Source organism: Corvus kubaryi, unplaced genomic scaffold (assembly GCF_017639235.1).
Source record: "Corvus kubaryi isolate FWS band 111438036 unplaced genomic scaffold, C.kubaryi_AGA036_p1.0 133, whole genome shotgun sequence".
Classification (NCBI taxonomy): Eukaryota; Metazoa; Chordata; class Aves; order Passeriformes; family Corvidae; genus Corvus; species Corvus kubaryi.
In genome coordinates this window covers 5,259,871-5,275,631 of record NW_024580667.1, presented here as the reverse complement: position 1 = coordinate 5,275,631, position 15,761 = coordinate 5,259,871, and the positions used below count along the sequence as shown (strand labels likewise).

Here is a 15,761-nt window from a genome sequence, read left to right as displayed (position 1 = left end):
TGCTGGCATTAAATTGGCTGTAGAAGTGTCCAGAACTGTCATGGTACTGTAGTTTCCCTTTACACCAATGGAGCAGCCTGATAGGAAGGGTTGCACGAGTTGTCCCACCTCCTGCTGGAAGTGACGGCAGTGTGAATCAAACACGGACAATGCAGCTTCTGCAGCCTGGATAAGAGCTGCCCATTTGGGCCATTTGCAGTTCTGGTAGAAGTGCTGACAATATTTGTATGACTTGTATGTGTGATTCATCTTTTTTTTTAATTTCCAGGTGATCCCACAGTCCATCAGGGCACAGTTATTCTCGTAAGCTGTTAGCACAGCACATTTCTTGCTGCAGTTTGCAAAATGAGCTGCCTTGGCTTGCTCAGAGCAATAACCCTTCCCTCCTCCTCTCTCCACCGCAGAGGGAGCACGCTTTCCCTGACCAGCAGCGGTGCAGGGGCTGCTGCAGGACATCCAAGAGGAGCCCTGGGCCCTGCGAGCCGAGGCAGCGCTTCCAAGCCTTCCCTGCCGCGCTCTCCGGCGCTCAGCGCACGCAGCATGACCGCAGATTACAGCGGGGTAAGGGCAGGGCTGGCTCCAGGGACAGCTGGCACCAAAAGAGGTGGCTGGGCTGGCATCTGCCCTGTTAGATGGATCTGCAGCACAGCAAGGACAAGCCTGACAGAGAAAATCGGATTTCTTCCTCAGTTCTGCTGGGGCCTGCGGAGATCTGTGCTGGAGCAGAGTTTGTCATGCTCTTATCAGTGATGTGGTTTTTGGTTTGGCAGGCGTTTCTCTTTTGTCTAAAAATTGCTGTTGATGTCCAGCACTAGATAATGAGTTACAGATTCTGAACTGGGAGGCACAAGGGATGGGAATGAGCATTTCTTGGCACGTTAGAGCCTTGAGTAAGTGCTGTGAAATAAGTATGTGGCTTTCAAGCATGCACAACCCAGCATTCTCCCACTGACTTCTAAGGGAAACTTTGCAAGTCCAGCACTTGCAGAAAATCAGGCCAAACTGATTTTAGTTTCTTCTGGGTTTGGATGCTGGGCTCTGCACAAATTATGCCATAGCACAAAATGTGTGATAAACACATTGTCAGAATAATTCCTTTCACATGCTGTTAGGCTTCTTGGGATGTATGTACCATTAATGTTTGGAAAAAAGGTAGATATGTGTTTAGATCAGAGCCCTATTGAAGGCATCAATTTTCTTTCTAACTTCCAGATACTTGGTCTAATATGTTGTCTTTCCTAATAAAAAATAAGTTAGTGTATATGAAGGGCAGTTTTGGGAGCTGTAAATAAATGAATAGTTGTTTTATTTATATTCTTGTTGGCACAGAGACTGACTTGTTTTCAAGTGCATTAGATTTGTTTGAAAAATCCATTTAATTTAAATGGAGTTATTAGCTTTTCTTTTTCAGGCAGGCAAAAGGTCATAATGATATCAAGCATATTGGCTTTATTTAAGGGATTATACTGGCATAATTTAATTATTTCAAGTGCTTTTGTTTTTGCCCTGGCTGAAATCATGATGCTAGTACAAAACCAATAGGTTTTGTCTTTTCTTTCTTTCTTTTTTTTTTTTTTTTTTGTGATTTCTGAGCTGAGTGGACTTCTAATAGATTTGAGTGTTTCTCTTCCCTGATACTTTGCTGTGATTCTTCAGCTGCAAACTCAGAATCTAAGCAAGAATTGCATCTTTGTGCAATTTTTATGCACAATTAGTGCTAAGCAAAGCAGATTGGACTAGAATCTAAATATATTCAACATAGACTAGATGTTCAAGGAGCTTTGGAGTTCTGGAATCTAATAGAAATAATGATTTTGTAAATTAACAGTGAATAAAATTGGGCTTTGTATTTATGGCATGTGCATTTTTCTTATTGGGCAGGACACTGGCTTGGAAAATGGCATGATTATTCCAGCAAGTGAAAGTGTACCTGAAGATTTAGTAAAGAAGCACTGCAGGAAAGCATCTGGAACACCTTCCATTGCAGTTTCTAGGGTGTCTTTGTCATCAGGCAAGTATTAAATCTTTTCCTTCTTTCTGCCAGCCTTTACTATCAGAGGATTATTCCTAGTCTTGTGACTCTTCTCCTCCTGTTTTTAAAACACATTGAAAGACCAGATGCAAGTTTCATAAATTTGTTCATATTCATTCTGAAAATGCTTTCCTTTCACTAACCAAATTCATACCACTTCACGAGTTCCACATGAAAAAATGGTAATTCTAACCCCAGAAACATTGGTACAATGTTAGTGTTTGGTAAATCACACGTTCTTAGAACTGTTACAAGATTTCATTCACAACTGCATGTTGTTCAATCATCCTCTGTGCGCTCCCCTCTATGAAATGCTACCTGTGTATCATAATACTCTGCTGCTGCCATTACATTTCACACCCACTTTGCCCAGAAGCAAATTTGGGAAACAATGAGTGGTCAGAGAACAAGCCCCTTACAGATTTCTTGTCTTTTCATTTTTATATGTGATTCACTGAACCAGTCAATCCATCTGTAATTTACCTCGTTTCATTGGAGGCTGGTAGGTAAAAAGGGCTCACACAGGAAGGTGCTGTCACAGCCACTTTGCAGTAGTGGATGGAGATCCTTTTTTCCTCTGAAATAGGAGGCAGGAGCATCCTGCACTCTTCTGCTTCTCCCAGGCACTCAGTCAGCTTCCTGCAGGGTTAATGGAGTGGGTTTGGGTTTACAGGCTTCTCTCTGAAGCACAGCAGGACACACTTTATTGTAGCTGGATTTAGCCCAAAGCAGAAACCTAGCAGTGTATCCCACAGAGCTAACCCAAAGAGGGAATGTTTTTTACCTCAGACATTTCAGTCTTGAAAGCATCAGAGTTTCCTTGAGAATATTGTTCAGTGCAAGTCCAGGCAGAGGTGTTACAGATGGCTATTTATTTAGGAAGTAAAAATTCTCCTATTCCAGTTACCTTACAAAAGAAAGGCTTTCCTGGTAGATAAGAACTGGCCTCATGCTACCAAAGCAGACGGATGCTGAGCAAACCTATAGGCTACTTGGGAATGGGCCTCAGACTCTGCATTTTCTCCCAGGCAGATCTCAAAGGGCATTAAGCTCAGAAGAGTGACCTTTCCTGTCCCATCAGCTGTAGACCAGGTAGAAGATGAACAGTTAAAAACCTTTCAGATTGCTATCTGCAGTATCTAAAAGTACTCTTTCCCCCCTCTATTGAAACAGTCACACAAAAGATTTATACAGGGAGGACTAAGATCCCTTGCAGAAAGATTTTCTATGTCTTATGCTATAGAGTGGATGAGAGACCTGTAGGACTGAGAGAAACTCTGGAGCTCTTGAGACTTATTTGTTTCCTCCTAAATTCTGCACAAGGAACACTGTTAAGGACAGAAGTACTTTCTACGTGCATCTGTATCCCCAGCTGCTTAATTCTGATGCAGATGCTGGGGAGAGTTTGGTGGTGGTGGTAGATATGATGATACTGTGAACACTTGGACAGAGAGTTTTACAACATTCCAAGCTGACAGGCATTCCAGGGAAAATCAAAATCTTGATCTATGGTATCATCCACAGAAGACAATCACAGCAGATAAATAAAGAGTATAGGGGTAAAATTATTGCCCACAAGGCTGAACAGCATCAGAACACATATTTCTCCGTTTATCATAATGATGTTCAGTTGCCATAATTTCTGACAGATAACTAAAGTGTTGTTTTGATTTTTTTTTTTTGTTAAAAAACCATTGGGGTTGTGATAATACTTGTATGGAAGATGAAATGGAATATTTCTGTGGAAACTATAGAAAACATTTAAATTGCTTTTGTTTTCCAGACCGTAGCCGATCTGAGATAGATTTGAGTGAATCTTTCTCTGAAGGAAATGAAGATACCCTGAGCATAAAAAGCAAATCTGTACCTAGTGCCTTAGATCAGGAATTGGTGAGTTGTAAATATGTAAATGTTCATCTGGTGGAAATTCTGGTTTTTTGGACCAATGAAATCAGGACTGTATGTGTATCTATATAAAATATGGGTAAGGCAGAAGATTCAGGGATATTTAATGAGTTTTAAAACAACATCATCTTCTGAGTATGTTTGTTTTAGAGTCATTTCAATGAATAGTCATGGTACCAGTTTGTTGTGAATTTGCTGGGTGCTTGAGTTCACAGATGAAAGAAACCTAGCCTGAAAATAAATTTCAGGCACTAAATTACACATGCTCCAAAATTCTGCTAGTTCATATTTTCATAAGTTTTAATTTCAATGCTGAGAAATTCCATACTTGAAAGGCTTTAACCTTTGTCTTGTTTGGTTTTTACCATTATCTGTATTTTTAGAAAAGCAAGACCCAGCTTTCTGTTCTGGCAATGTTGCTTGCCTCTTCTTCCTCTTGATTCTTCCATACATGTCCATGCCTTGTTGTGTATATTCTATGGACTGCTTTTCCTGAAGTGATTCACAACTTTCCTCTCCTCTTACGCACATATCCAAGACAGGCAATTTGCAGATGTGCATCAATTTTATAAAAGAGCATCCAACATTATTAAATATGCATGAGGGGATAAAAAGTTATTTAAATAGTTCTTTATCTAATTAGAGTTTGTACTAAAGTTTCCAAATGTGTGCTTGCAGCTTTTGAATTTTGCCTGTTGTCAGAGTCCTTCCCTTCCATCTGCTCTTCCCAGAAGAGCATTGGCCAGGGCAGATGTCTCCCCTTCTTGTAGTGTAGAAATTTGAGTCTTGGTGGAAAAAAATATGTTGGAATTTCCATCTTTTTCGGTATTAGTAGCAGTCAGATAATGTGCCTGCAGCATTGCTTTGGGTTAATCTTTGACTAATTAACAAAAGGCATTCCTGTGTGTCAGATGTTGGTGGAAGAAAAACTGTTGGTGGAAAATATTGCAGAAGAAAAGCACAAAATAAAAAATGCAGATTTTATATTTCTTTATATCTGTTCTCTGCTCTAATTGACAGTTACAACTTATATATTTCTCTGAGGCAGCTGCCAGAGATGACAAATCCAGGAAGGTTTTTTGTTCTTTCATTTTTGTCTTCTTAATCAGAGTTTTTGTTTTGTATTTCTTTCTTGCTGACTCTGAATGAAATTTCAGATTGCATCTCTGCAACTCTGTAGCTTCTTTGCTAGCACAGGAAACCTCTCTTGTGGCATAACCTTGATTGAGCTGCTCTGGAGTGTGTGACAGTGCTAATTCCCCTTTAAAATTCATTCATAACAGGAGTCACAGATCTCTGATTCTACCCATATCCTCGCTTTTCCTGGCTTATGAAATGAATTGATTGCATCATCAGCTTTTGTGTTACCATATTTATCTAGGGTAGTTTGTCTCACAGGAGTCCTTCAGAGTCTTGTCCCGTGTTCATTATGGATGCAGTGGTTTGAGATAAAAGCTGTATTCCTGCTGGAATTTACTTTATTTGATGCTTGCATGTAAGAGACAAAAAGAAAGGTATCTAATGAAGGTAACAACAGCTCCTGCAGCCTGAGAAAAGCTGGAGTTTTACCTCTGTTTCTTCCAGCTGAGATCCTCCAGGCTCTTACTCCTGCGTGATGGGAGCTGCCAGCAGTGGTATGGGAGATGCCACACATCAATAGGATATGCAGATTGCTGGAATTTATCAGCTGAAAGGATGGGAAAAGGCTTTTAGCTACTTTGCTCCCACCTTTCTGAGGGAAACCCGTTACACATGCAGAGAAATCAGGTGGAAAGTTGAATGGATATTTTGCTTCCCTAATTTAGTATTGCTTTTGATAGTGAAAAGGGACAAGCCCCAAAACCCACATGCTGTGGTACAGATTCATCAAGGAACATGGGGAACCAGCTAAATCCAGTGTTGTGCTCAAGTGTGAGCACCTTATGTAGAGATTTCTGTGTTGAATTCTTGACCAAGTAGTGTTCATTACCTGCTCAGCTGCTTTTTAAGGAGAAATTGGATGATTGGCATTTTATAGACCACACTGGAGACCATGAGATTAATAACCTACTAGCTCTAACTCTAATAAGCTAATAACACCAACCAATTATGTAGCTGCAGTTCTGTAACACCTCCTCAGAAATATAATCATCATGGTGCAAAATAAATTAAGAGCAGAAGTTAAATGTTAACCTTTTTTTTAAGTTTTAGATACCTGCTTGCAGACAAAAATTGGTATTCAGCAGTTGTTAGGACTCTGTGAAGCACTGTTAGCATTTGAGTGTCTAGACCTGAAACACCCCAATCTGAAGATGTTGCCTTACTTTTTTCCCCCCCTGTATTTAATTATTTAGCAGTAAAAATGTAGCATTGTTTATTTCCATGTTCACTGGTATGCAAACAACCGTGTAAAGGAAAGCATGTATTACTAGAATTGCTTCTTCCTGTTCCATGGCAAGTGAGAAAACTGTGTATTCTTGTTCCAAGTTTAAAACCAGACTACATCACCTGACATCTGAACTCAATAAGGGGAGTAGAAATGATGAGTGGAGGTCTTTTTTGGTTTTATTTCAGGTTTTTGGGAGGTTTTACTTTTGAATGATTCAGCTGCCTGTCTCCCTGAAATAGTTTGCTCTGTTGTGCCTAGGTCTCCAAGGATATTTCCTTTTATTTAGTATAAAATATCTATTAGTTCTTCTTTGTTTTTTGGTTTGGTGGGGTGGTAACAGTGCCTTCAATAGATTAGAACCATAAGAGACCAGCAGAGAAAGCTCATGGTTAGAAGATGAAGCTAAGTGTTTTCTTCAGTATGTGAATTTTGGTGATAGCTTATTCTGAATTCCCTTTACTCAATATTAAATACGCAGTTACAGTTGAAAAGCAGTAACAGAAAATCACTTTTAGGTGGTTTCATATCAGTTCAGTCACTGAGCAAAGGAGAAGAGATGTAACAGCCAGTTTTATGTAAACTAAGGCAAATATGCTGCAGATTTCTTTATGTAAACTGTGAATTGAACGCTCCAGCAGCATTTTTTCCCCGCTCTGTTTTTGCTGATTAGCACAGAAGTCTTTGAGACTTCTGAATCTGAATACAGTGTTCCTCTGCTTAGTTTCAAAACAGTGAGAGCAACTAAGCAATAGAGAATGAGGTAGTTCCAAGGGTGAGGTTTTTGTAGCTGCAAAGCAGATATAAGGAAGCTGAACATTTGACTCTCATTAAAACTAAAAGCAAAGTCTTTCAAAATATCCCTGCTATATGGCTTAGGGAAATACTGAGATTTCCACGCTGTACCTAATGTGACTATAATTGTCTGCTGGTGTTTTTTCATGTTATTTTAAGTAAAAGTTAAGAGTCCCATTAGGACCATCAGTCAGATCTAAAGATTCAGTTTAGGTTTTACTTTATTGCTGTGTTTAAACAATGAATTTTTTACTGTATATAGGTTAAAGATGCTAAACTTCAGTCTTGCTTATTAAAACTCAAGCACATATATGAAGTTGTGCAATTACTGATTTTCCACCTTTTTATTATTAATACAATCAGAAATTTAATTTTTTTAATGCTTATAAACTAGCTTGTTAAGACATGAAGTGTATATGTGAAGATTTTCAGTTCTTAAACAATTGATCCTGAAACCACAGCTGTCTCTTCCCCTTATGCTCTGTGTCTGTGTAAAGATGTGGAAAATGGAAATCAGAATTCCTCTACAGAATAGAATTTGAATGCATCCAGCACCATCTTCCTAAAGTGGAACATTCATGAAACAAAATTAAGTGGCAGAGGCTGACCAAATACGTAGCAGAACACGACAACTAAAATACCTGTTTGTCATTTAGGGCTATCTGGATGAAACAGAAGAAGATACTGATGACATAGTGGCCTCTCGTTATCCAAGAAAACATGAACATATGACAAGTGGATTATCAACAGTAAGATCTTGAGTAGAAAACATGCACTGTCCTTCCACAAAAGACTGTATTTCCTCCAGAAAGGAATTTAACTTCATATCACTTATCACATTCATCTTCCATCCTACGCTTGAGAAACATCTTTTAACATTCAGAAAGATTTTCTATTACATTATTAATGCTGTTCAAAGCTAAAATGCTGTTCTCTGCAGGGTATGGAAAGAAAACTATTTTGCATATTCATTAGCAGGTTTCCTCATATGCTTGGGTTATTACCAAGCTCACATGTGGAGAAGGCAAACCAGAGGTGTTTGCAGTGTGTGACTGCTCAGCTTTGCAGAGGAGCACTTGATCTTAACTAAACTGAAACAAAGAGAACAAGGCTGTTGGGGAGATTTTCCTCCTCAAACTGCTTTCTGATATTTTAGGTTCTGGGGACACAAACATTTGTCTGTGTGTTTGCATACATCCCACTTCCATGGAATCATTGTCCATCCCCCAACTCAGCTTCTCTCATTCTTCATGGCATGATTGCTAACCCACCCACATCTGGAAAGTATTTTCCTTTAGTGCAGGACAGATGTACTTGGGAATTTGGGTTGGCAACAACAAAAGGATAGCTGCACCTGATGGTAGCAACCAAATTGGTGTAAGAAGCCTTCTGCTGTTCATTGTGCAGTCTGCTATTCACTGGGAGAGAAAATAGATGATAAAAGCAGCCTTAACTTGTCTAGGTTATTACTATCTGCTGTGTACCTCCTTTTTGGGATCTGTGGGCAACTGATAATATCTTCAGAGAGTCCTCTCTGGCCACTCCTCTTCACAACTTGTGTCTAAGAATAGCTCTGGACTGCACAAAGCTGCAACAAACTCTATGTAGAGTGGGTTAGTGCCAAAGAGGATGAAGGATGATGAGTCTGAATATTAAAAAGGGAGAGAAAATTTGGTCCACGAAAATAACCAAGGAATTGTCCTTTCTAGACTGTACCCCCATTAGTCCTCATGCAAGCAAGGCCATGGGAATCCCCAATGAAGCTCTTTATCCCAAAGAAAAGGAGTTGGCTGAATCAAACTTGGCTTACAAGGGGAGGAGAAAGGGCTGAGAATATTAAGACCACAGAGCATTTTGATGTCTTAGATCTGGCCATGTCAGACGATTTTTCCCTCCGATTTTTGTAGTTCACAGAAACAGACACAGAGAGTGCAGCTCTTCTCACCAAATCACACTTGAGCACCTGCAGCCTGTTGACACTGGACTAATTACATCCACTTAGCCAAGGCTGACAATGACTCACAGCCTCCAATGCTTGCTGGTCCCAGGGATTTTATGCACAGAATAATTTTCATTTCCTCTGAATATTGATAGGAGGGTTGCAGGGGTTTAAGTGCTTTCTCTGTTAGGCCACTATTTAAGGAACTGCATTTAGAGATCCTTCCCTCTGTGCTTAAGGCAGCATTCTGTCCATGTGTTGAGTTCTGTCCTTTGCTGCAGATTTCCCTCTGATCTTTCTCTTAAGCAAAGTGCAGCTTTTCCAGTGCTCACATCTCACATCTCAATGCTCCTGTTTCTCCTTATTCACCATGACATGATTTTTAATGTCACTGCACGCAATGTTAATGGCAAAGTTGTGAATGGCCAGCTGCTTCTCCCTGCAAGAGCAGGTCAATTTTAGAGGTTCATTTCTTTATTCCCCTTAAGTGTGTTGCTAACATTTCCCCATCATATTTTTACCTTCACTTTGATTGTTTTAAGCCTTTGAGCCTTCTTGCACAGTATGTTTTTTTATCATGTGCTATCTTGTCAAACGACTGCTAGCTATTAAGTCACATTGAAATAATATTATTAATGAACAGTAGACTCGATGTTTTTCTCTTTATTTTTTTTTTGAATCTGAGAATTTAAAATAAGTATGGCTAGTCTTACAATGAACATTTGAGGAAAAGAAAGAAACATCACAAAGAGTAAAAGATACTCGAAATCTACCTGCAACATGAGTGAGCAAAAACAGAAGTGGAAATAGGGATTGAAGAGAAACTGTATCTCAGTGTTACTGTTTTATTTTGTTTTCCCAATGCTAATGCATGAATTGTGAATTTAGTTTTCCCTTCATCCTTCATCCTCCACATATTTATGTGGTGCTGTCAAGACCCACCACATCAGTGAAACTAAAATGTTCCAGTGCTCTACTGCAGCGATAAGGTATGATGCAAAACAAACATAATTCTTTGTGAGGTATCAAAATGAGACTCTGCATCCTTCATATGTTTTTTGCTACTTATAAAACAGGAATATGAGTATGTTTCTTTGGGATTTTACATTTAGTGTATACAATGTCCAGTGTAAATGCTACAGAACAGAGTCTGGGGGTGGGGACAAAAAGTGAAGTATATCAAATTCTACTAAATTAGTATGATTTTCTTTGTGGTTTGTAAGAAATTCAGAAATTGTGTTTGCATAAATTTAAGGGTCAGGGGCCATCTATTTGTTTAGGACCTTCTGTCAAGGGTTTTTTTCCCTCTGTCATTTATCCCTCACTGCCTGCTTACATAAAGATTGAGGAAAAAAAGTATTTGGATTAGAGGAAGAAGTGTTTGGAGTAGAAAACCACTCATCTACCTCCTTGTATTGGTATAACCTTGGTGTTTTTTTCTGAAGTGGGCATACAAATTGTTACAGGGATAATTGAGGCATTTTTTAGCACACACTGGACTGGTTAAGTTCCCTAACAATATCCAAGGGTATTTTCACATATTTGAGAGGTGGAAATGTATAAATGGTAAAGGCTGAAATTTAGCTCAAGGCATGTTAGGAACTGGAGGAAATACAACACATTGGTTGGTGTGTGTTGATAATTCTCCAGTAATTTTAATCAGTAAGTTAAAGAAATGTCAGACAATTATAAAAAGGATTAAAAGGACAAGCATTTTTCTTTCTTTTTTTTTTTTTTTCTTAATTAAGGATAAAGAAAGCCAGCAGAAATACTGCTTTTTTTTTTTTTTTCTGTTTATTTTTCCTACATGGGGTATAAAATTAAGTTTATGGATAATAATTGCTTATATAAAAAACACTTTTTCCTGTCTGTTGTTGTTTACCACTTTGACATAGAACTGTTTATCCCTTGAGCCTTCTGTGCTGCAGGGCCCTTGGGAAAGGTGCTTGGAGAGTTGAGTTTTGTCACAAACCAATTCTTTCTGTGTGGTCCTTTCCCTGGACTGTGCTCTTCCCTGCAGCTGGCAAGGAAGGAGATGGATCAAGATACAGATGGTGAGATCCTGCTCTAGCAAGCAGAGGAGGGAAAATGTGTCCCCAAAAATCAACTACTGCATTTTTTTTCCCAGAGAGTGGCATATTTCAACATTTTAGTGCAATTGTCATCTATTCTTGTTAACTCGACAGAGAAACTGCCATTTCTTACAAAGGCACTGATGCTGCAAATAGAGGAATATTTAGCTTTTGACTGGCTTCAGGGAGGATTGAGATGGACATGGACATGTAAATGAGAACAAATCCAAATGTATTCCAATATTAATCCAAACCTGTTGAGCTGCTGTTCTAAAATATAACTTGGTTTTTTTTGATACAGAGGTTATCTCATTTCTATTTAATTACCTTGAACCACTCATCCTTCAGTATTTGAAGTGTATGGAAAACACAGCATTTCTCTGATTTGGTGATACCTTTTTCTTACTTTCTCACTATGGCTTTGCAATACAAACTTCCTTTACCTTTCTATATAGATAAAGATTTCTCACTGCACTTATTCTTTCTTATTGCAGCAATCTAATGCTCTTTTCTCTTGATCTTTTGCACTGCCTTACTTAAAGAACTCCCCAGAAGGCTCTGACAGAAAATGGACATATTTAAATGTGCCTGAAACAGATGGTGATACTGTGAGTTCTCCTGAATTCTCTGCTCTAGTTTACTTTCAAGATTTCTCTCTCCTTTCTCCCTTTTTGTTGACAGCTGTACCTGTGTGTCTTGAAAGATTCCTATGTGTCAGAATTCAGGTGGTGATACATGTTTTTGAGCAACCTTGTTCAAGGACTCAGAAGGAAATATGCACTAGATTTCTAAATGTTTTTTGTTCTGGCAGTGCACATATTTCTCTAGTTTTCTTTAAAAAATATTCAGTTCTTTCCTAATTGTAAACTTTTGGAAGAGGGAATCCTCATAGCAGAACTGTGCATTTTATGAGTGTGAAGGAAAAGGGATTGAGGGGTGATATATTATGTTGTAGTGGAAAAAATTGTTGTATTATTGCTAAAATTTTTGGACTTTACAAAATTTGCAGAAATGGGGTGGGGGTTGCATTTTGCTCCTTCTTTTAGAATTGTTAATGAGAGACAGGTGTCACTTTAAATAAATATGGTTTTATACTATCTCCATTAGGGGAAGCATCCTTGTAAGTTTTCCTAAGGGCTCTGTCAGCAGTTGTCTTATGAGACTCAGTAAAAATTAGGTGACCAGCTGAGCCAGAGAAGTGATTCGTTTTTTGGGTTTTTTTCCTGCTTGGAACTTACATGAGCTTACAATTTATGTAGCCTGTCTGCTCCTCAGTTCATACATTAATTAAAAGGTAATTTAGATTTAGTCACGTTTATAAATAGGTTTGAGTCTTGCATGGAAAAATCATGTCTAGACATTTAAACTACTATTAACTACAGTTCTTATTCTCTTTATATCAAATCATGGCAATTCTATTCTATGATATATCTGTTTCCATAGCAAGTCCTAACAAGTGGGACAATATTGCAAGGCTGTAGCTTTATGAAAAAAAAGCAGATTTTGGAAAAGAGTAATGTGTTTCAGCCTCTGAGCCCTTTTTCTGTTCCTCTCCAGACAAGCATTAACAGCATGATGAGTGTATATAGTGAAACTGGTGACTATGGCAACGTGAAGGTCAGTGGTGAAATCCTCCTCAGTATCAACTACATCTACAAAACAGGTGCCCTCAACATCCTGGTGAAGAGCTGCAGAAACCTGGCCATTGCAGATGAGAGGAAGCAAAGGACCGATCCGTAAGCACAGAGAAGAATTTCCTGCAGCTCTGCTAGGGGTGTCCCCTCCCCACATCCCACCCTGACTGCAACCAGGGGTTGGGATATGAGCCTGGGAATTCACAGGATCAGTTGCTACAAGCAGCATTTTGGTGATGGTTGGGTTTGGGTTCCCTGTGGGAAGAGCATTTTCTGTGTGCTTCTTCGGGCAACATGTGCCTGTTCTGGGAAAACAATAAGATTACTTAAATTACCAACCTGTTTGATAGTAAAAGGGCAAAAAAAAAATGAAGGAATAGGCAGGCAGCATCATGGGTTTTTTTACTTCTATAATCAAAACTGAAGTATATGAGAGGAGTGATATCTTGGAGGCAGGGATTGATGGAGATGACTTTGCTTCCAAGTATCCACAGACTCACTTTGCAAGTACCATGTTTTCTGAGTTTCTCATCATAGTTTTCATTATAACATGTATACTCCCTCATCAGAAAGTACCAATTAGTGTCTCTAATTGTGATTAATCTATGGTACATAAATTATGCAGTTTTTCATTCTCTTGTATTTTTAGTGTATATTTTATCATATGTAACCAGTCAGTAATCATATATAGCAAAAGGGAAATTGTTAGGAAAGCTTGTTGCCTTTCTGAGGATAAGTAAATTAATTTACTTATATATACTTAATATACTTAAAAAGCTCTGCCTTTTGTTACTCTGATCTTATCTGACTAACACCACTATGTTTGTAGGTAAAGGCCATACCTCTCCATGTTCTGTATATTCTCTGTTACATGTTTACACTCTTCATACTGCAAAAATTAATTTCCTTGCATGTGTTGCTGATGCAGCAATGTCAGGTCTTTGCTCAAATTGGTCATTGTCTATTCCTTGCTAATAATTTTCTCTTTGCCCTGCAGATATGTCAAGGCCTACCTTCTGCCTGATAAGTCCCGCCAAAGTAAGCGCAAGACCAAAATTAAAAGTAACAGCACCAACCCGGAATTTAATGAGACACTGAAGGTGAGAACAGTCTCTCTCTCAAGCTGTGATGAATGTTTCACTTGTGCTCACAGGTATTTTCTATGTGTGTTCCAGTACAGGGAGTAGAACTTGGAAGAGATGCCTCAAAAGGGAAGGTGTTTAAGCAAAAGCATCTAGTAAACCTATGAGTTGCAATTTCTGGCTTTCAGCATTAAGGAAGTGGTTTTATTTGGTTCTGCCCTTTACAGTTAAAAATTCTATTAGTTGCCATAGAGCTCTTTTAAAACTGTTGATGTTCCCATCTAGCCTGAGCTTAGAGTTGTTAAAAGCACCTTAAAGATTTTATATGCCTGATGCTGAAGTAAAGCTAGATTAAAACCTCCCGTCAAACTAATTTTGAGGAGAAAGTAATATTTTGCAGTAAGATCTGAATTCTTCTGGAAGGTTTAACTTATTTCTAAAGCAGAAATAACTTTGATAAGAAAATGCCAACAAGTGCTTCTGTATTTGTCTCCTTGAAAAGCTGTGGTTAATTTCATTTTCTGTTGCAATGGACTTGATGCACTTGAGGACACAGTGCCCTTTATCCACCCCCTTGCCCTTTACCCATCCCCAGCAGAGAGACTGAACTCTTCTGAGCTCCTCACAAGCTGCTTATTCATTTCCCTGACTCTGTGGTGCAGGTGGGAATGGTGGAGTTGCTGCCCCTTCATGGCCTCTCTGCCATCTTGACCTCAAGGCTCCTGGTGATTCCCTTTCCTACCAATTGAAGGGAGTTATCCAGCAGGCTGCTAAGAGGCCAGAAACTCTCTAGTTAATCCTGATTTTTTTGTTTGGTTGGATTTTTTTTTAAATTTCAGTTAGGTTTTAAATAAGTTTCCTATAATGGAGGCAAATAGATGTTCCCTGGCCAGTGCATTTGGCTTAGCCTGGCTACAAAACCATTTTGCAGGCACACACACTCGGTCTGGCCAGACTGCTTGCCAAGGGAGAGTCTTTTTATAGCCTCATTTTTAAATGGTATAGAGTAAAATTAAGTCTTTCCTGGAACTGGAAAAAAATAAGGTGTTAGACTTTATTTATCAAGTAAAATAGGACTAAACATGTTTACTGGGTGAGGATAGGACCTAGAAGTTTCTCAAAACCCCAAATTGTAACAAAAGGGGCTTACTTGAAATGTGGGTAGGTAAGGAAGAGTTGTTCACCACAACTGAAAACCCTCTTTAAAAAGAAAAATAATTAAATCTAATTAAATCTGTCTTTTATCTTTCCTCTTTGACTTTTACCCCATTGTTGCAGAATATGAGGTTTCTCACAGTGGAGCAGTTGGCATCTAGGATTAAGCATTGTAGATATATCTGTACATAATTAGCAAACTGACTTGACTGTTTCAGCTTTTGGAGAGTATTTGTCCATGTACAGATATTGTTCCTGATGCAAAAATAAGACATCTGGGTCTCTTCAGCTACCACTAGAAGGGTGAATGTCAGGGAAATAATGGGCTTTTTGCTAAATGTAGAGTGTGCAGAGCCAGAATTCCAGATGTTTATAATTTTATGTGTATTTGCTAGACTACAATGCTAGTTTTTTTAATAGCTTTGATACATTAATAGCTGTAGATGAGTTTTTCAATAGCTTTCAAACCCAACAATGGTTTCTGATTCACTCAGTGCATGCCTTACAAATGCTGTTGTACGTGTTTAAAGAACAAATTTTCGCAGGCTACAAAGACAACATTGGAAATGAGAAGATGCTTTCTGGAAAGCAGTGTTCAGCAGACTTCCTTTAGGGATGAAAGAACCAGTGGGATTCTTCTTTTCATCAACCTAGATGTTGATCTGCTTCTTTTACATAAACTTGTAGGGAATTAACAGAATCATATTTTTAAGCATCATCATTTACTTTATAGCCAAAAATACCCAGTAAATAATACCAAAAAAAAGCCACAATACTGGTAA

General features: G+C 38.6%; 1 protein-coding gene across 8 annotated transcripts in view; it reads left to right on the top strand.

Moving 5' to 3' along the window:
• SYTL5 (synaptotagmin like 5) overlaps positions 1 to 15,761 on the top strand; it is an 84,187-nt gene that overhangs the window by 51,479 nt on the left and 16,947 nt on the right. For 5 of the 8 annotated variants that reach the window (XM_042035258.1, XM_042035321.1, XM_042035291.1 and 2 more), the window contains 7 exons: positions 405 to 561; positions 1,882 to 2,011; positions 3,816 to 3,922; positions 7,754 to 7,846; positions 11,651 to 11,716; positions 12,666 to 12,844; positions 13,740 to 13,842. In XM_042035258.1, the coding sequence (XP_041891192.1) occupies positions 405 to 561; positions 1,882 to 2,011; positions 3,816 to 3,922; positions 7,754 to 7,846; positions 11,651 to 11,716; positions 12,666 to 12,844; positions 13,740 to 13,842 (835 nt within the window). The remainder of the gene's footprint in view (positions 1 to 404; positions 562 to 1,881; positions 2,012 to 3,815; positions 3,923 to 7,753; positions 7,847 to 11,650; positions 11,717 to 12,665; positions 12,845 to 13,739; positions 13,843 to 15,761) is intronic. The other 3 variants (XM_042035268.1, XM_042035332.1, XM_042035280.1) reach the window with 2 other exon arrangements.